This window comes from Platichthys flesus, chromosome 9 (assembly GCF_949316205.1).
Source record: "Platichthys flesus chromosome 9, fPlaFle2.1, whole genome shotgun sequence".
In the NCBI taxonomy this organism is placed as follows: domain Eukaryota; kingdom Metazoa; phylum Chordata; class Actinopteri; order Pleuronectiformes; family Pleuronectidae; genus Platichthys; species Platichthys flesus.
Window position 1 is genome coordinate 20,774,542 of NC_084953.1, and position 20,241 is coordinate 20,794,782.

General features: G+C 42.2%; 2 protein-coding genes across 5 annotated transcripts in view; one reads left to right on the forward strand and one right to left on the reverse strand.

Moving 5' to 3' along the window:
• Positions 1-342: 342 nt before the first annotated feature.
• On the forward strand, positions 343-3,686 carry LOC133960490 (retinoschisin-like). Its single transcript, XM_062395131.1, has 6 exons — positions 343-462; positions 901-926; positions 1,024-1,210; positions 1,905-2,046; positions 2,122-2,317; positions 3,048-3,686. The coding sequence occupies exons 1-6, from the start codon at positions 399-401 to the stop codon at positions 3,198-3,200; spliced, it is 768 nt and encodes a 255-aa protein (XP_062251115.1). The 5' UTR covers positions 343-398; the 3' UTR covers positions 3,201-3,686.
• Positions 3,546-20,241, reverse strand: part of LOC133960489 (cyclin-dependent kinase-like 5) — a 34,537-nt gene continuing 17,841 nt past the window's right edge. The window contains exons 4-19 of one of the 4 annotated variants that reach the window (XM_062395128.1): positions 17,877-17,922; positions 17,564-17,700; positions 17,330-17,450; positions 16,724-16,783; positions 15,178-15,268; positions 14,871-15,060; positions 12,573-12,653; positions 11,569-11,735; positions 10,308-11,343; positions 9,840-9,941; positions 9,314-9,419; positions 8,233-8,356; positions 7,935-8,040; positions 7,574-7,696; positions 6,311-6,466; positions 3,546-6,206 (exon numbers count right to left, since the gene is read on the reverse strand). In XM_062395128.1, the coding sequence (XP_062251112.1) occupies positions 5,844-6,206; positions 6,311-6,466; positions 7,574-7,696; positions 7,935-8,040; positions 8,233-8,356; positions 9,314-9,419; positions 9,840-9,941; positions 10,308-11,343; positions 11,569-11,735; positions 12,573-12,653; positions 14,871-15,060; positions 15,178-15,268; positions 16,724-16,783; positions 17,330-17,450; positions 17,564-17,700; positions 17,877-17,922 (3,009 nt within the window). In that variant the 3' untranslated portion in view covers positions 3,546-5,843. Of the gene's footprint in view, positions 6,207-6,310; positions 6,467-7,573; positions 7,697-7,934; positions 8,041-8,232; positions 8,357-9,313; positions 9,420-9,839; positions 9,945-10,307; positions 11,344-11,568; positions 11,736-12,572; positions 12,654-14,870; positions 15,061-15,177; positions 15,269-16,723; positions 16,784-17,329; positions 17,451-17,563; positions 17,701-17,876; positions 17,923-20,241 lie in introns of all 4 variants that reach the window. The other 3 variants (XM_062395126.1, XM_062395129.1, XM_062395130.1) reach the window with 3 other exon arrangements.

A 20,241-nucleotide genomic window follows, 5' to 3' on the forward strand; every position in this document is an offset into this window, starting at 1 on the left:
ATATGTTTCTATGTTTGTGAAGCCTTTTGTAAACTTGTTTTTGAAAAGTGCTAAATAAATAAGGTTTTGCTATCATTATTATCTTACTGGGTAGAAGTTAGACTCTGCCCTGGGTACAGACGCGGTCCCACTTCTTATGTAGCATTTTGATCGCCTGTTTCACTCACCAGGTTCCATGTGTGATTTCCCTGCTTGTGTGAATGATCCAGGACCAGAGTGAATATCAGTGTGTCCTATATGAGGTGATGGTGTTCAACACAGGTGCAGTACAATGTAGCAGCCTAAGGGAGGTGTCTGAGGGCTAATAAAGAGTATTAGATAAGGTCATCACAGGCCTGTGGATTACAGTAATCCTATCCACCAGTGTTGGGTATCACACAAACTACATTCCAACATAGATGAAGATGAAGATGGAGGTTACTGCTCGTGCTGCTGTGCTGCTCCTCCTGCTCATATCTCAGGGTAAGTCACTGTGCACTTGCATGATGGATAATATTCAATGATATACTATACCTTTAAGAAAACATACAATTACTGTTCTGAGTGAATTTATCCAATTAAGTAAATATATATTTTTGCTGAAATGACATCAGGAATTTAACATATTTTCTATAAGGAAGCTTTTTAATAGAGATGAATGAACAATTGAGTGTTTGTGATCCATTTCCTGCACTACTATAGTTTTTTTACCACTAGTCCAGGATTCTTAACACAAATCATGCAGACTAATAACACATATTTGTCTAACTTGAACCGCAACCCCCCGACAAATGCATTTATATATCAAAGTGTGAAATTGGAGTTAGTTCCACTTCATTTTGTCTAAAGTTTGGCTCGAGCTTCTCACAGTTCATGTCACCATCTGCTTCTATATTTCATGCATCTGTTGATGTGGGGCAGCCCCGAGCGCCGTTCACTCACAGGAGGTAGGAGCCCATTAATAAACCACCTAAAATGATTCTGAAATGCCATCGTACCCGAGTGTGAGAGCAGGTCTGAGTGTGTTGACTGTGTGTCCTTCAGGAGGAGGCGGCTGTCCAGGAGGAGGAGCTGCAGGAGGAGGAGCAGCAGGTGATCGAGACATGGACGAGCAACGTCAAGGCCTGCAGCTGTGACTGTGAGTCTGCTGACTCATCCACATTCATCCCACCTGTGCCGCAGGCATTACTGCCACCGCCACCTCAGGGGCAACCACTGAACTGCATGCCAGGTGAGGACTCCACCGGTGGCACCTGACCTGGATTCTATAATAATCCCCCCGTTGGTAACACTCACGTAATGTTGAATGTCCTTAATTAACCAAGTTTTACTTTAGAAAATGATAATGGGATTCAAATGATGCGAAGGACAATGACGTGTTTAGATTTATAGTAGGCAGCCTTGTATCCTGTTGTATCTTTACGTGTGCTTGTGTGTCTGAGGGCACACACAATGCTCCAGATGGTGTGATGGATCACATAGATGATGGCGGCTGGCCATGTGCACTCAGCCCAAACTGGACTCTTCATCTATTCAGTGAAGCACAATCGCCTCCGACTGTGATCCCAACATTTTTCTTATTCTCTGCTTCAGGTTAAAAAGGTTTGGGTCTGTTTCACATGTAGATCAGAACAGGTTGAGATTAAGAGATGCTCGACTGGGAGGAAGAGGCCTGGAATTTCAAATGCCTTAGACAATCTTATTACCAGTGCAGGAATGTGATGAGCAGATTAGGGAGCCCAAAGTAGGACGTATCCTGTAGCTAATAGCTTGATGCTGGTAGAAGCAGCACACATCAGAGAATGTCTGTATGCCTTATCACGCAAACCTCACAGTATGACTTTTTACAGCTATGTCACTCGAGACGGGCTCGAGTGACAAGAGTTTCATGTGTTGATCCATATTTGTATTTGAACCCTCCACAGAATGCCCCTATCACAGACCTCTGGGATTTGAATCTGGATCTGTAACATTAGACCAGATCAGCTGCTCCAGTCAGGACCAGTACACCGGCTGGTACTCCTCCTGGATCCCCGACAAGGCCCGCCTGAACAACCAAGGCTTTGGGTGAGCCGCCTGTCCCCTCCACTTCACATGACACACTCGTAAGCAGCCCTTATTAATATGTGACATTTCTGTCAGGTGTGCGTGGCTGTCCAAGTTCAATGACCAGTACCAGTGGATCCAGATTGATCTGAAGAAGGTGGGGGTGGTGTCTGGTATCCTCACCCAGGGCCGCTGCGACGCCGATGAGTGGATTACTAAATACAGCATCCAGTATCGCACTGTGGACACTCTGAACTGGATCTATTACAAAGACCAGACGGGAAACAACAGGGTAAATACATCAAATAGTAGCCTGTTAAGAATTACGTATTTTTTTTCATACAACAAAAGCAGATACAATCCTTATTCTGGCAGGCGGTAAAATGAAGCTTTGCATTAGTTCATGCAGGACACAGAAGTCCTACCCTGTAATGAGCTGACAGTCAGCTGGTATTAGTCCAATCAGTCAACCACCAATCACAGCCATTCTCCCATAAAAGCTTGCTTCACTATTGAATTACACGACAACACTGCTGCTGCTGAGTGTTTGCGGTTCACAACTGAACCTCCACATGCAGAGGCACCATTTTAACAAGCCACTTTATATTCAGACAGCGGGAATGAGGAATAACAGAATATTTGATTGGTCCACTAAACCGCAGAAAAACAAATACTCTCTATCGGTCTCATCAGCTTTGATCATAACAAAACCTCACAGAACAATTAAACTGATGATCAATATATTTGAAATAGCCAGTGTATCCTTATTTACATTATCCCAGTAAGCATTCATTGAAAAACTGTTTTTTTAAAACTCAGAAATAATTGTTCAATGGTAATTTGTATGGAGGCCGACATGTTCAATAATATATGTAATAAAATCAATAAATTGGTCACTAACATGATCCACAGGAAGAGACGTGTGGTTTCAGGTTGTTTTAGTCTAGGTAAACAGAAGCATCAGATTAGATTTTAAAGAGTGAAGAGATCCAGTATAATGTTCTCATGCTGTTCCTCTTCAGGTTTTCTACGGGAACGCTGACCGATCCTCCACAGTGCAGAACCTGCTGCGTCCTCCCATCGTGGCGCGCTTCATCCGCCTGCTGCCCCTGGGCTGGCACACCCGCATCGCCATGAGGATGGAGCTGCTGATGTGCATGAACAAGTGCACCTGATGTGAGCTCGGCCCGCTTCCTCCTCACCGGCCACCCCTCCCCTGCCAACAAGCCGCTTGCCAAACGGGGGACATTGTCTTTGTCTGTCTTTCTTTGGTGAGGCTCAATGTGGACAGGTTTATTGATGCACTATTTCATCTGTCTTCAAATCTATAAAGTCTAATTGTGGCGATGTATAAATACTAGATTGGACATATTTTCAATGCACTCAGGGTATTCCGAATGAAAAGGGATATTTGGGATGTAAATGTTCTTCAATAAGCTACAGGAGAAAGAGACACAGATCTGATCACATATTAATAAACCGGAGTCAAACACTACGTTGAAAATAGTCACAGACAAGAGTAGAATCAAATGAGCTTGTTTTATTTGAGATTTACTTTTACATTTGTAAACATGGATATTCTAAAATTGTTAAGCATTCATTTGTGGGTTTACGTTGTCATGTAAATGCTCTGTTGAAAATAAAAGGCAAATAAACACTGACTATGCTACTCATTTGTGTCTGTATTAAAAGCACAAACTGAATACTTGATTTCATTTAAACAGTTGATACACATCCTCTGTTATAAATATTACCAAACAAGTAGTCACACATCAGTATTAATATAATACATGGTGCTCCTTCAGCAAAACAGCTATCCAAAGAGTGAGACGTGTGGTGTCATGTATGGAGTGTGCCCAGTCCTTACAGATGCACAGCACACGATACGGTACGGTGGTGTTTGGACCTGGCGTGTCACTGCAGCCCCGTGTTTCAGTCCTCACACACTGTGCATGGGATGAACGTGAACCGAGGAAGAATTTACAGTGTCACAGCAACACTGCTGCTGAGCCACACAGTCTCTTCAAAGTGCAACATTAAGAAGTTTAAGATTCATTTCAGCCAAGCTACGTTCTCGGCACTTAATTTCAGACAGAAAACGACGACACAGCACAGAGCTTCTGCCGCCAGCGTGGATCCATTTAAAGATTCCTTAAAGGCTCGTCCTCAGCGTCTCAGTGTGTGCAGTCAGTTAAAAATACAGTAGGACAGTGACTCTAAACCAGGTGCACATGTAAAACCGGGGGGGGGGGGGTCTGCAGTTTCAAGGGGGCACATAGAAAGAAAGAAATATACCCACATACCGAGTCAGCAGTAATACCTGAACAGTATGGTTGTGCGAAAAGTTTAAAGCACTGGACAGCTGAAAATTAGATATCAAGAATGAAATGGATAAAAACTCTTTAGCCACCAAAATTGGAGGTTAAACAAAGCTGATAAAACTGATAAAACAGGAAACAGACAAATGGTTGAAAATCCATCTGTAAGTATTGCAACTATAAATCCAGTTTAAAATGAGAGCATTTGGAACATAACTGCAGAGGTGCTTGAGTTTAAGTGACAGGCCTGTGGGGGAACATCATGTTGGGAACCACTGCACTAGAACGGCCACATGGCTTTTATATTCCTCTAACTGCTGTAAAAAGCTACTTACCAACAATAATTAGAACAAAATACCATTCAAATTACACTCATAGACAAAATTCCAGCTGTTAAACTTTATGTAACATTTTTGCATGTATCTTTTTTTAACTGATTAAACGATTGAAACCACTTGGAAGTAGCTTTTGTGAAATCTTGAATCCTGTTCATGAGCGCAGTTAACTTTAGATGTGTGAAGGTTTAATTACTGTGGGTGCTTCATTACACATACATGAACTTCTCAGTAAATACTTGTAGATTACCAGAAGGATCTTCGGCATAGTCTGCATAAGGTACATTTATAAAAGACTGTTCTGTTTGAAATTACGCCATAGTTCTAACTGTATATTTGTTTAGAATATATGCGGAAGGGATTATTAACACTTCATATACAGTACATGAAAAGACAATATTGACATGTTAGTGAGTGGTAATTTGTCTGAAAACAGTAAATGCAGTGCTTCAGTATGACCTACAGAGGGAGGTGTTAGGTTAGGATTTCTATTAGTTTATGGCACCAAAGTGTCTAAAATGGCTGCGTTTCAAAAAAGACATAAAAACCTTAATATCCTCAAAAAGAAACAGAGCTTGTCGATGCCAACTCAGAAAAACTACACTGCAACTGAGCATGACACATTTGATCATCTGTGTCCAGGAGAAGAAAGCACATGGGACGGCGAGACAGCTCAGACGAAGAGTTACAGTCCTGAACGAGATGAACACACTGATATTACTGACATTACCCATCTCTATGGGGACAACTGATCAAATTCAATTGTTTAAAATGCTTTAGATAGTCTTAAGGAAATACTACGCAATAAAATGTACTATATTTCTATATTGATAGAAACAAAAATACTTACACTTAAAATCTACATTTGATCCATTTATATATATTTAATTTGTAATATATTTACTTTATAATACAAACTATAATCAGAATTATATAAGTAATAATAAAAAGTCTATCAAACATGGAAGTTTAAAAAAAATTTGACATATAAAGGCTCTTGGCCTGTTTGCAAGCAGTGTTTAAAACTGAAGGTTTGGTAACTGTGTGTGTGTGTGTGTGTGTGTGTGTGTGTGTGTGTGTACAGCAGGTGTACTGTTACATAAGGGAGGTGTAGGAGCACCAGAGGGGAAGCGTCATCCTCCAGTGAGTGTGAGGGCAGTGGAAATCACAGCGCCGTCTCTTTCAGGTCATTGAGGTTTGGCATACGAGACCTGGACGGGCGTCCGAAGCCGTGCCCGTTCTGGCCTCCCTTGTTGATGCCCATTTGCTCTGGGTAGGGGTTTCCCTCGGGACGGCCCAGGGCAGACGTGTGCCAGCCGGACTCCAGCTGTGCAGGCAGTGGGTAGGCCGCCTGTCGGCTCTTCAGTTGGGGCGTACTGACCCCTGAGTGGCCCCGGCTCTCAGAGAAACCACCTTGAGCAGAGGCTGGATTAGGCAGTGGCTGATAGCGCATATCAGAGGGCGCCGTCTGGTTGGAGGAGGAGGACGAAAGATGCAGGAGCTTGCGAAGTGACTTCAGTGGTTGACTCTAAAAAATAAGACATGACAAACCATCTTTAAATCTAACATTACAAAATAAGAAGGAGAAGTAGTAGAAGAAGAAAATACCTTTATCCCTTCTCTGAGACTTACCGGTGAATGTGAATCCGACAGCTTCTCAGGAGGCCAGTCCTTGTCCCTGTCTCGGTCTCGGTCTCTGCTCTTGTCACGGGTCCTGTGGCGGCCGCTCTGATGACCTGAAGACCTGGACGACTTCTGGATGACTGGATCCACCCCTTCAGTGGGGACCTGTCGCACAGTGACAGTTAGATGTCATCTAGCCCTAATGTCACACTCATGACAGAGGTGGGTCCACACAATGTGAAGGACAACAAGTAACACAATGAATATGCTTTTTGAGGTGAAATAAACACAGCTTACAGCACAGGTTTTATCAATATGCAGAGATACTCTTAAGAGAACATACCTGTGGTATGTATCGTCCTTTACAAGTGTCGATTTACCACTGACATAAGTCTTGAGTTCATTTTGATATAATTGATCATCTCATTGTTTGATCTCAAGTGCAGAGGAAAAAAACAAACCAACATGCATCCGGAGCCAGAAACCCGAAACATTTTCTGATGTGAGGAAGAGGAGAGACAACTCATCTTGTAGATAAAGCCTTCATGAGACCATCTACTCTACGAGCAGTACTACACACCAATTTCCCCCAGCTCTGAGTCTGACTGCTTGGTGACAGATTGCGCTCTGTGAAACCCTCCTCTCCCAATCTGAACAAAGTGTCACGTATAAATAGAAAAGTGAAGGGACGAGAGCGTCTCACACACCTGTTTCACGATGAACTGCTACTGTCACTGGCAATTCAGGCAGTTAAACATGTGAGAATATGCTTTCTTATAACTCTTCTGGTTCATCCTATGCTCTTTACATCCGTTCACACACACACGTCTCTAAAATCTCATGTTACACAAAAGATGAGTTCTCTCACTTTTCTCAGATCATAACCAGAGACATGCTTTCAGGGCAGTGGTTGAAATCAGTGGCCATTGATCAGAATCTGATGGATTGAACACAGCCAGATCCATACAGCTTGCCGGAAATAGATTCATGATTATCCTTCCCAAAAAATCATTGCCTCTTTGTTATTATGTAATGTTATTGTTCCTGCCTCTATGGATCTGGCTTGTTCATGTTAGCAATTCATTGTTACGTGAATTAACCACAACGCATATTTTTTTTTAAATAAAAGTAATAAATAAAACCAGGGAAAAACTCTGTTTAAAGTCAAAAGTAAACAATAAAACAGAGTGGATTAATGTTCCTACTGCATGCGTTGTTAGTTGGGTGACACTGAGCTTCAGGATGAGTAGGAGAGTGTAAAACAGCATGTACCATGGGAGACGACACTACAGGGAGGACCCTCACAGTGGAACTATGCTTTATGTTATTCTTTGGGCTAAACAGAGGGAAAAGACATTTCTTGATGACAGGAGGCCTTCCACCGGGGACTTCCATCTGCAATATAGAGGCACATGACTGGTGGCACAGGGGACATGAGCACATCACAACAACAAGACATGGCTTTATATTTCTGTGCGAATACAGGAAAAGTATTAAACATTTGAAACGCTGAGGAGGAGGTGTAGTATGTAGACAGACAGCTTAACAGACAAGATGTTGACATCCAAAAGGACATGGGCGTGAACATCTTGACACGACTCACATCCGAAGATTTACTCTACACATAACTCACCATTTGCGATTTTTTCTTTTTCTTCTTTATTGCTCTGAAGAAACCCTGCTTCTCTTTTTCTTTGGACGGCTCAGAGGAGCTCAACACAACAGTGTCTGGGCCAGTCCTGAAAATAAATCAAAGCCGACTGAGCGCTCTGTCGTCCAAGTCCTAATAAGACCTGACAATTTATGTTAAAGCCACCAGTGTAAAATGTAATGTGCCAGAACAGCAGACCATGAACAAATTGGAGTTCTCACTGTAGCTTCAGTAGAGAAGATATTCTTTGGTGAATTAACCAATCCACGTGCATAATTACCAAGGGTCAAAGCCTTGCTGGCGTTTGGAGTGGTTCGTCAAACCGCTGCTGTCCCCGGACAAGCCAGAGCCCCGGCTCTGACCCCTGCTATCATGAAAGGAGTTGTCTGGCCGGGGGGAAGGGACTGTTCAACAAACACAGCAAACAAGTTCATTCAGGGGGAAAATCAACAGATTATAGTTCTGTACCACTCCAACACATTCTGCGGTCTTTACCAAGCAGGTCTAAAGTACTTTCAAAATATACTGTATAACTATGTAATGAATTATATACATGTTAGCCAAGACTGTGAATTGTACCTCCAACCAATGAAAAGGATAAATATAACATCTACATTAAAAGACATTTATGTGTAGAATGTCTCGTCTGTGGTGCCCTTTTGAGTTTGTGTCAAAACAATGTAATAATATGAGACAGCATCTGAGTAAGCTTAAAGTAAAGGAAGATAGGGAAAAAAGTAAATGTTGATACATAAATGACAAAGATTTCATTGAGGCAATTTAGAGACAATGACCGCATTGCATAGTTTGTTCCCAACAAAGCACCGAGAGGCGTTTTGAGGGTAAATACCTCGGTTACAATTGTGAGCCACCATTTTCGTCCACAAATTGTGACTATTTATTGTTTCCCAGAAGATTAATCTAACTGGTTTTGGTGACCCCCTGACCTCTAACTTGCTTTTAACACTGTCAATGACAGAAAGTCTGTGCTGGACTACAGTCTCTCAGTGCTGGTGACGGGGTTAGTTACAGACTCCTTAAGAAAGTACGTATAAGTAAGCTTAGTCAAAAATTATTGGAATTGTCTGACCTCAAAAATCAATCAAATATATTCAGCACAAATTATGCTTGATTATTATGTATTTATATAAAATAACAGGTGTATGCAAAAATACATTTTAAACAGGATTTTTAAAACTCTGATTCAGTAATCAGTGAGAATGCCATATACACTGGCTCTAAGTCTGACCAATTATTAAATTAGATGTGTATGATTTGTAGTAAACCGCAGACGGATTGAGATGCTCAACGATTTGATCTGCACAGTGCAGTGAATAAAAGGGATATCTGTCCAAACCAACCTCTGTAGAAGCTTCCCACTCTCCTTGGCATGGATTCACTGTAGATGTTACGATTCTCTTTGGAGGAGCCTCCATCTTCTGTTTGCTTGTCATGATATAAGCCGACCTGAGTCACAACAGAAAAGCTCGTCACATAAAGCCACAGAGGCCTATTGCTCTGCATTTCTCTCTATCTGAGCTGAAAAAGTTACCTTAAATAACAGGAACAAGGGGGGAAGTGTATTGATTTACAAGTGGCCATTAAAATAAAACAGCATCTGTGGAGGCTATGAATGTATTCAGAGCCAAACTGAAATGTGCTGCGATGACAAGCTTGACTGTGCTATCGTAAGTATAGTCGCTTTAGAGGGAAGCAAAGCACACAGAGAAAATGAAGAGGCATCTGATGAGGAGAGAGAGAGAGAGAGAGAGAGAGAGAGAGAGATAAAGGGAGAGAGCAGTTCATGACAGCAGTATCCACCCACATCCACACTCTCGGAAGACTGGATGTGGGTGGGGAATGGTGGGTGCAGGCAGAATGTCGGACCTCGCTTTTTTGCCGTTGTGTGTGAAAAGATGCAGAGTTGTCCCTGGTCGAGTCCCTTATTGGGGGTCTGCTGTGGATGACCTCAGTGGGTGCCTGTTCATTCTGCTAACAGAGACATTATGAAGCATGAGGTGAGCTCAGCATTCGCAGCGCACATACAAATACACACACGCACACCCTATATAAACTATACGTGTGTATACAGTAAATATAAATATCCAGTTAAATATGATTCATTGTATATCCTAACAAGATCTTAACCATCAATCATAAATGGAGCTGCAGTTATATAAATCCTAACACAGATATTTTCAGAGACTACGAAAATAAACCCTTGCCATGCTTTTGTACAAACGGACACCAAGGAAGAGTTATTCGACCCAACCTGGTGGAGGCATTTTATATGTTTACTTCCTGTAGGTTTAGACTTTCCTTTAGCTTGGAGATTGATGTGGGCTGGTGACTGACCCTGCTCATGTCTTCTTCCCTGGAGGAGCCCCCAGAGTGGTGAGGCAGCGTGCGGTGCTGCAGCTGTGGAGAAAGGAGCTGGAGGCTGCTGGCTCTGGTAGGCATGCCCTGACCCACCACCAGACCCTCGTCCGCCCCGTGTGTCCTCTGGTGGTCCCTCCTTACGTACATAGAGTGACGGTGCGGCCTCTGCTGGGAGGAGAAGGGGCTATTGTATCCCTGACCGTAAGACACAGGGTCATGTGGGGCGGACAGAGAGTGGCCGTGGGTCCTTTCCACGCCACTTTCCCCAGGGTCCAGGGTATCTGGCGACTTGGCCTCCTCTGAGGCCTTGTGGCGGATGGATGAGCGCCTATAGGAAGAGTCCAGAGTGTTGCTTTCCCGTTCCCTTCCTCTGCTAGCTGTGCCGAGTCCCAGTCTGTCGACTCGGCGGGCTGCTGGGCTGCTCGGAGCTGTGAGGTCAAGGCAGCTTGAAGGAAAATAGCGCGCTGTAGGCTCATCTGCATAGAGATGCACATCATTTAAGTTTCCCACAGACTTGGCATCACTAAGCGTACCGTAGCTCTTGGATAAGTTTAGGTAGGCAAACTTGGAGGAGGAGGGTGTGGAGCTGTGAGACTCCATGTAGCTGTGTCTACTATGTTTATCCCCTGACTGAAGCGTGTTGGTTTTACCCTCCACAAAGGAATGGCGGTTCTGCTGCGAGCGGAAATTGGATTTGAGGTACTTGGCTCCGGGGCCGTCTGACCCCTTGGATCCCAGGCTCTTCTCAAAGTCACCCTTGCCCTTTGCCTCACCGGGACTGAGCAAGTGAGGCAGGTTGCTGCTGGCTAGGTCCATGCTGCACGAAGTGGAATGGTTAAAGATCTGCGGCTGGTAGTTCTTGGGATGCAGGGTGGGACTGAGGTTGATCGCTGTAGGCATGTTGCCGTTGAGAAAGCTGTCGTTGCTGGGGTGGAGGTCTTCATGCCGAGGCAAGCTGGAGCCCTCTCTGCTGCTGGAGCGATGGCTTCCTGAGCTCTTATTCCCATGGCTCCTGAGAGAGAGAAGAATGGTCAACTGTGCTGCACATGATGCACTTCATGAATGTGTTTTTGAAAGGGCAAATGACAACTGTACTGTAAAGCACATCAAGACTTAAAAAGCACTATATGAATACAGACCATTTGGTGTTCCACAGGGATTCATGACAGGACCCTTACTCTTGCATTAAGTCTATCTATCTATCATCCATCCACATTGTATAGTGCTTGCTGCTGACCTGCTGGGGGTGGTGTTGTCTCCATGGTGAGGTTTTCTCTTGGAGGAGCGTACAGGTGTCGGTGTTGTTGGGCCTGGCCGCTCCACCAGCCGCAGTGTCTGGAAGGTGTGGTGGTTGAGGCTCTGCTCCGTGAGAAAACGCTCTGTCGGGTTCAGCAACAGCAGGTTCTAACACCCAAACACACAGAGGAAGCCTGTGAGTCCTGAGGGCACCCGAACATCCTGACATCGCTAACAAACGGAAACACTCATGCTTTTATGAGTCACCACCATTATCATTACAGTCAGGCTGCTGCTTAATTGTGTAGAGTCATCAAACGATGTAGAATATGATTTGCGACATTTAATTTTTTTGTGATTCAAATACATTTGTTTAATAATCTGTCTCCTTACACTCATAGGAAAGCTGATTTCTGTGTGAATGCATAAAAAATACAAAACTGAACGGAATGTGTTAATAATGTCAGAATAGTATAATTTCATAATAGCAATAATAACAAACAAAGCAGACATACAAAGACAGACAAACTACTCTTTGCAAAAAATGGAGCCTCACATTGGCATTTAGCAAATACATTTTAGCTCAATTAATATCTAATTAGTCAATTCAAAAAAGCCTGGTATGTAATGAGATCGATGCATGTCCGTCCTGAATCCAGTCCTGAGATGACATTGTGTTAGCAGTGAGTCACTATCTGCTGGGAAAAGCACAAGTGCACAAACACAGCCCACATTCTTGACATGGAGCTCCTGTTTACAGTGCAGACACAGCAATAACAGCAGTGCTGGAACCAGGATATGAGCTGAGATGCTGAAGCAGTGAAGAGGCATCATGCAGTCACGACGTAAACATGATGATCATGATACAATTATCAAGTGTGTAGATATAAAGAACTATGCCACTATGTGAGCAGGAATGAACCAGAAATGGATAAAAGATCAAAAATAAATATCACTCCTCGGAAGAGCAGCTTTGCCAATTATTGCCAGACCTGTGATCCTTACCTTCAGCAGGTCCAGCAGGCCTCCGCCAATGATTCCCAGGTATCTGCGCTCCAGGGTTTGTGGGTGGTTCACGGCAGGGAACTGAAACGAGAGAGAGAAAAAAAGAACTGAACAGAGGGGTAAACAGCCAAATGATTACTGCTTTGCCGAATAGCAACATCAACCAACTGTGCTGTGTAGAGTAGACGCATCAACTTCTTTGATTCAAAGTGTTAATTACCTCAACTTCAATATTACTAAATCTGTTTTCAGTAATGATCTGACTCAACCCAATTATCTGGACTTTATCCGCAGCTCACCTTTCACACATGCACAACGCAGCAGGAGGTTTTCTGCACAGACGCGTTCAAAACAGTAACAAATCCTCTGTATTATTCCGAGGAAAGGTGAAGCAGCCTGGTGACGCAGACAGAGGCAGGAAGTAGGATATTAATATAGTTGCGGAGATCACGTGATTTGGTTTACAGCACCCTGCTCTTGTCAGTGTGGCCACTTCCTGGTATTAATGCTGCTGCATATTGGGGTAACAGAATTACTGGGGATTTAAAAGCTGGTTCTATATTTGGTCTGATTCCTGATTCATCAGGGACAAAAAAGACAATGGTTCATTTTTAATAAGTCACTCCACACACTTTTCACAAAGATATAAAAGTATTTTTTTGCCCACATACCTGAACCCTATGAATAACATGTTGTACTTACTGTAGCACTTTCTTTAGGCATGGGTTGAATATGTCGTTTTAACATAATTCTTAACTTTTATTTTAACTTTCATAATGTGTATCATTTTAAGTTTGATCTATTTAAGGTTGATTATGTATTAGTATTTATGGTTTGTTGGATTTAGTCATAGCGTATTATATATTTGTTGATTGATCGTTTTAAGTATATTGTAGTAGCTGGATAAGTTCTTAGACTAATATCCTCTTGGAATATCTGGTAGTTTGCATGCTAGTGTCACTACTGTTGATGGATTATGGTTTTCTCATGAGATCTGTTGATATGTCTGACTGCTAAATATCTAGCGTAATTTTTCACTATTTACAAAAACTTAAGTCATTTCCACTCTGATAATTAATGAACCTAATCAAAGTTTGCAGGGGATGTCATGTGACAATGATGACGCTGTTGTGAGATCTTTTGAGGTGCTCACAGATTCTTCAGACGTTACCATGAAGATGCTTCTACTCCTCAAATAAGGTTTTGTAAAACAATGTTCACACAGAGCACTATTGCATGAGATGACTTCCTCATCCACTCTGTTTTCTCTCTGACTATTGTGAATCTGCTGTTTGCCAAGAGAAAAAACACAAAATGTTCAGAACGTCAACACATTTCTAAGTGATACAAAGCACACCGTAGGTGGCCAATGTGATAAAATGACCATGAGACATCCTGCGTTCAATTGTTGTGGGCTGTCTTGCTGGTCTGCTGCACTATTTTTTAATGACTACAGTTTGTGTGCTTCCGTCGAAAACACCAAAACGCCTCTCAGTGGTTGTGTTGTGGTCTTTTCCACTGTTATTAACAGAGTCAGTCTGTTAATGAGGGGTTTAAGTGTGAATGTCCACCATTCAGATGCTATCTATCTACTCGTTTAAATTTAACAGGCATAGCAATGTTGTGGAGAGCAGAGATACGTTTCCCCTTGAGCCGGTATTAACAACAGCAGGTGATGTTTACTCAGGAACAATCCCTCTCCAACATGTTTCTGTCTTAGTGTAGAGAGCAGTTTAATGGAGAACAAGGTTAATGTAGATTAATGAGCAGGAATTCTGAAAAGAATTTAGGGTGCATGCCAACACCCATTAATCAAGTGTCCAAGATGCAATAAATGAATAATTATCAAGCTGGGTCCATATCACCAGCAGAGATTCACGTAAGGGCAGTTTTCAAACTAATAATTTTATCCTGCGGCGTGGGCAGGAAGGGAAAGAGAAGGATAACCCAGGTCTGTTGTAGAACCAGCCTGCAACAGAAGACTAAACACAGCCTTCCTTCACAGCGCACACAGGATACATGATACACGATGAGTCATTGTGATCCAATCAGTCACGGCACAAAACTCTCCACCAGAAAGAAAGAAACAAGCAGAGATTGGACAGACTTAGCAGGGGGAGAAAATAAATAAGGGAAGAAGATGAAGAAGAATGAGGAGGAGGCAGTAAGAGACAGCAAAAAGAGAGAGAAGATCACGTGGGAGAAAAGGGAAGGAGCAGATATAATTAGGAGCATCATAGAGAGATGGGTCAGAAGAGAGAACCTAAGTGAGGGTTGTGATATGTGGCCTGACATTACCCGCAGCCCATGGAAGCGAGGGTTGTTATAGAAAAGCTTCATCTGTTCTGGTGGCAGGGGTCCGAGCACTTTCTGAATGGTGAAGAGCTGGTCAATCTCACTCTCTCCTGGGAAAAGAGGCTGTCCGTCGCTCAGCTCTCCGAGGATGCAGCCCACTGACCACATGTCCACCGCCTTGCCGTAAGGTGCCCTGGGACCAGAGATTCACAGGGTTGTCGAGGAAGGCCAGGCTTAAGAATAGCCACTTAAATGATATGTCATTGTAGTTTTCACCCCTGCTTGATTGAAAAAAAAAAAAAATACGTACCCGAGCAGGAGCTCCGGAGAGCGGTACCATCTAGTGGCCACATACTCTGTGTAATTGGCATCAGTCCCCTCTGAGAGATTACGTGCAAAGCCTGGAAAGAAAAGACAGAGGAAGCAATATAGTTTGATGAGGAGACTTTTGATAGGCTCTATACGCTGAGACACCTAAAAGTGATTTCAGTCTGGTACCTCTCTTAGTTCTCATTAAGATTCAAGTAGCTTAAAGTAGCTGAGTTAGGATAAAGCTGTACTCGTGTACAGTAGAAGAGATGATTAACCCTCTGGGAATATTAAATCATATTAATCCTGGATATTGTTTAACACATCATGAGTCATAGAAAATTGCAACTATTAAATGCTGGAAAATCTGAGGTCATATTCATAATCCTGTGACTAAAGCCACTAGCTGTGGCTGTATATTTTAGCAAATGAGTGATGCAAAATGTCAGATTTGAACTACATGGGTAAAAATATGAATTATTTTTCCTAATCCTGAAGAACTATAGCATAGTGAGATAGTGACATTTTGGAGGGTGGCATTTGGGAAATTAGCTTATGTTGTGGTTTTGCTGAAAATTGGATGAGAAAATGAATACTCCTCTTTCGCTTGTACACTAATATGACCTTGTTAGATTATCTTAGCTTAGCATAAAGAAAGAGGAAATTAGTTAGCCTGGCTATGTTAACAGAAGTAAAGGCTTAGAGTTTCTATTTAAAGTGTGCACATTTTTAGATCATGGGAGTATTTTTTTTTTTAATAGTATTGACATGAATTAACAAAGGTTAATTCTGAACTGAGCCATGATTAAGGTTTTCTCCTGTTATCAAGCTTTATGCAAGGCTGAACTAACAATCTCCTGGCTCCAGCTTCATATTTAGCCTACAGACCTAAAACTGGTTTCAATAATTTTATTTGACTCTCAGCAGGAAATACAAAGTCCTGAATGAACAATGTTTAAGTCCATTTTTAATTCCTGCATTAATACATCTTAATAAAGTAAACTGGTGCAAATAGCTGTCGGCATGAACTTTTCACTCTCAGCTTGGGCATTTCTCATCGTCTGAAATCAAAAATCACTCAATCCAATTAAATGTGCAGCATGACAAAGTCCAAAATCTAAACCTTCACAGTGGGATCCATGTCTGTTCCCTCAATGCCTTTGACTGACACAGAGCAATCAGGTCTTCAGTCTCTCACTCCAGATTGTTTACACGATGCCAGGCTATGCCATGTTTTCCACCTCCCCCCCTGTTTTGTTGAGGCACTACCAGATTGAATCAAGGCGTTGATTCGCATCTTGTTTTCCGACACGTTTCATTAATTGAGATTAGAGGAGAATGCACAGCAGCCGTGTGTGAAGCAAGAGGAGGCTGCACGCTGAGTTGTAGATGAACCAGATGAAGCCCGCCTGCTGTACTTCCGAAGCACTGGTTTCAGCCAAATATAGTTTCAGTTGAAAATATCCTTTCTACATCACAGCTTGGACTGTTTTTTGGCTGCGTTCCTTACAACCCTTACTGTGTCAGTGTTTGATAGAGGTGCTCACCAAAGTCACATAACTTCAGGGTGTCGTCAGAGCTGATGAGAAGGTTTTCTGGCTTAATGTCTGAAGAGGAAAAACACAGATGGAGAGTGTGACACATGCGCTGGTCAGGGGCATCATAACTATCATCGTTACCTTCACACTGAATGCTCATAAATGAGACCAATGAAAGGATTAAATAGGTGAATGATATTTCTTCCTAAACACAGAAAACAAAGAATCTGAATAATCGATTTTTCAGATAGTAATTTTAAACCGTAATTTATAAATCAAATCCCTTGGTAACCCTGTCATATGTGTGTCTGGGTATACCACAGGCCATTTGGACGCCTGCTAAGTTGTTCTCAGTGTGCCAAAAACTCACATGGGCCATCTGGTTTCCTGCTCTGCTGCCACTGATTCGCAAAAAGCTTGCGAACAATGTAGTGTGCAACGCATTAGAAAACCTTTAAAGCCACTGTTTCAATAGAAAATGTATGTTTCGTATTATATCCAATTCTCTGAATCCAAAAAAGCAGTAGTCAAAGCAGCACTACGGTCCTCTTGCTGCCTCTTCTACGCCTCATTAATAATGTCTCCCTCATGTCCCAATAAAAATAACAGCTTTACCCCGATGAACGATGTCATGCTTGTGGCACCAGTGGATCGCCTTGATTAGTTGGAAGATGTAGCTGCGCGCTTTCTCTGTCGGCACACCGTTGGGTAACTCCTCCAGCAGCTCAAGCATGTTCTAAAAAATGAAATCACACACAAACATTTCTTAATACAACCACCACACCGGGCGACAGTGATATAAAAATAAATCAGTGTATAGCTAATCAAGAAAAGGTCTGTAGAGTTTACCTTCTCCACATACTCAAAGACGAGATAAAGCTTTCCTCTTCTGCGGAAGGCCTCTTTCAACTCCACGATATTTTCCTGCTTGAGCGTGCGGAGCATCTTAAGCTCCCGCAGTGTCGTTTCTTTAACCTCCTCATTTTCTGCATGGAGGTGCGATAGAGACGGAAATCAGGAATACACTGGGCGTAAATGTATTGAGGAGAATAGGAAGCAGCCCAAAAGAAATAAAGATTATGTATAGGGTGTTTGAAGATAAAAAAAAAAACATGCAATCTCTGGTAATTTTGTTCCTCTTCAGCGAAAAGAGCCCTCTTACCTTCACTGTCCTTGAACTTCTTAATGGCCACAATTTCATTGGTCTCCTGCAATGACAACAAAGCAGCCAGTGAGAAATCAATTGGGGAAAAACACAGCAGTACAGATGAATGACAGCATATATAACAATATTCTATTTACAATAAATGAACAACATTTTTGGCTAAAAGATCTTTGAAAAAACAGAATTTTGTAGATCCCCCCCCCGAAACTAGGATGATTACCAGATTTTAATCTTCAGCAATATTAGTCATACTAATATAATCAGTGGTTCCAGACCTGGGGTCAGTACCCAAACAAGAAGTCACAAGATGAATTATATAGTCATTACTGAGCTCGGAGCGCAAAACAAAAAAATTCTTCAAATGATTTGTTAATGAGCAAATTATTTGGCGAACAGAAAATCAAGCAACTATTTAGTATTTGATAAATATTTTAAATAATCTTTCAAGCGAAAATGCCAGTAAATTGTTGATTAATTGTTGGTTACAGGTTCCTTTGTGTGAAAGTTTACTACTCTTTGTATCACATTCTAGGTAATTGAGGAAAGGTCAGCATATAACGGCTGTGTAGCACTAATGTAACTGAATGATTCACAGGTGAAATGTATACATAGGACCAGTGCACCTGGAACAGTGGGTGTCTTAAGAGAAAGACCCAGAAAAAAATCTATTGAAAAACTCAAAATGATATGGAGCAACCAATGAAATTCCGATGTAGTGACCACTGAGTCCGTTATCCCAGAGACACTTTTCATCATTCCTCCATGAAGTTCTCTGTGAGCGCCGCCCCACCGCTAGCCCCATTTCTCGACATGTCCTAGTTCGGACTGGTATTTCTGCCTATAGCTCAGAGCTGTGCTCCAGTTTCCCCCCCGTCAGAAAGCCAGAGGCAACATCGCAACATAGATCACAGTGAACAATGACTGCTACCAGAAAGGAGAAGTACAAGATGACTCACACCAGGCTCATGAGCATCCCTGTACACTGCATATGCAAGAGAGTCTGAGTGAAGGGACATGATGCACAGCAAAGAAACATTTCAAATTGAACGGCCTGATATACATGTAAGTCTCACTGATTAAGGACATAATCAGTACAAGTCTTGAATATTGTAAGCTTTAATGGTATGTAGTGCACGGGAAACACAGACGTCTGTCTAAACATTACTCCTGTCATGTGTGAATATAGCCCTGTGAATATAGCCCCCGGGGTCACTGTGTTTCCAGCCTCTCGCCCAATGTCAGCTGGGATTAACTCCGGCCCTCGTGACCATCAGAGGATAAGATATGAGATAAGCTAGAGCTAAAGTATAGATAATGGCTGCATGTATACATATGATAAGCAATATTTGAGATGGGACAATGAATCATTGCAACTGCATATGCAATAAAAAATAACACTTTTGCTAACAGTCAAAGTGTTAGCATGTATACCAGAGCAATGACAAAGCTTAGATTTATTCACCCTGGCAGATGAGAATGGCCTCCCTCCCATTCAGACTGATTTCCATCCCCACAAAGTGGACCAATCCCCAACTAATATATTAAAATAAGGTGTGTTTGATTGCATTATTGTTAACAGCCAAGATGGCCACCAGAATTCTGTTGAATCCTCCATAGTGATAGTATTAAACCAACGAGACGGTATTTTTTCTCTCAAAGATCAAATATTTGCTTGTTTGTTCTTAATTGTGCGCAGGTCTCCTACGTTGATAACACCCCCTAGAAATTAAAAAGAATCTTCCGGTTTTCCAAGCCCATTCTCAAAAGCAAATTGATCTGGTGATGTCATACTTAAAGGCCCATTCATGGTGTCTTGTCATGTGGGTGGTTCTTGATTTAACAATGACGAGGAAGGTAAACGTCCTATAAATCAATTGTACCCTGGATCTTAATTACCTCAACCATTATCTTCCACTAGATGTTTTCCTATCTTATTTCAGATGGTTCGACAGGATAACGACCACATTTGTTGGGATAGTTAGCAATCCTTTATTGAATCTGAGTGAACGACAAAGACCAATTGATAAATGAGATCTTGGACAGCCCAAGATATTGTGATCTCAATCTAAGACACTTGGTCCACTCATCACTACCTCCTAAAAGGGCCCCTCCATGATAATGTATTGAGCAACTGTTCTTGCCTCACTATCACTATCTCTGTAGAGTCTTGTTCATCAAACAGAAGAGGTCAACTAAAAAATGAATGTGGATTAAAATTGGCTGACTTATTTATTGTTTCTCTAAGTCCCTTTGAGTATTTGGCCTAAGTTAAGCATTGAAAAATCCTGCTTTGTTTAGAACAGTTGGCTGGGATGGACTTCGTTTCATTGGGAGTGTAAGAGTTTTACATCGTAATTGTATA

Coding starts and splice junctions, on each gene's coding strand:
- LOC133960490 (XM_062395131.1), top strand. CDS start 399: ATGAAGATGAAGATGGAGGTTACTGCTCGTGCTGCTGTGCTGCTCCTC. Junction 463..900: donor CCTCCTGCTCATATCTCAGG/GTAAGTCACTGT, acceptor GATGTGGGGCAG/CCCCGAGCGCCGTTCACTCA. Junction 1,211..1,904: donor ACCACTGAACTGCATGCCAG/GTGAGGACTCCA, acceptor AACCCTCCACAG/AATGCCCCTATCACAGACCT.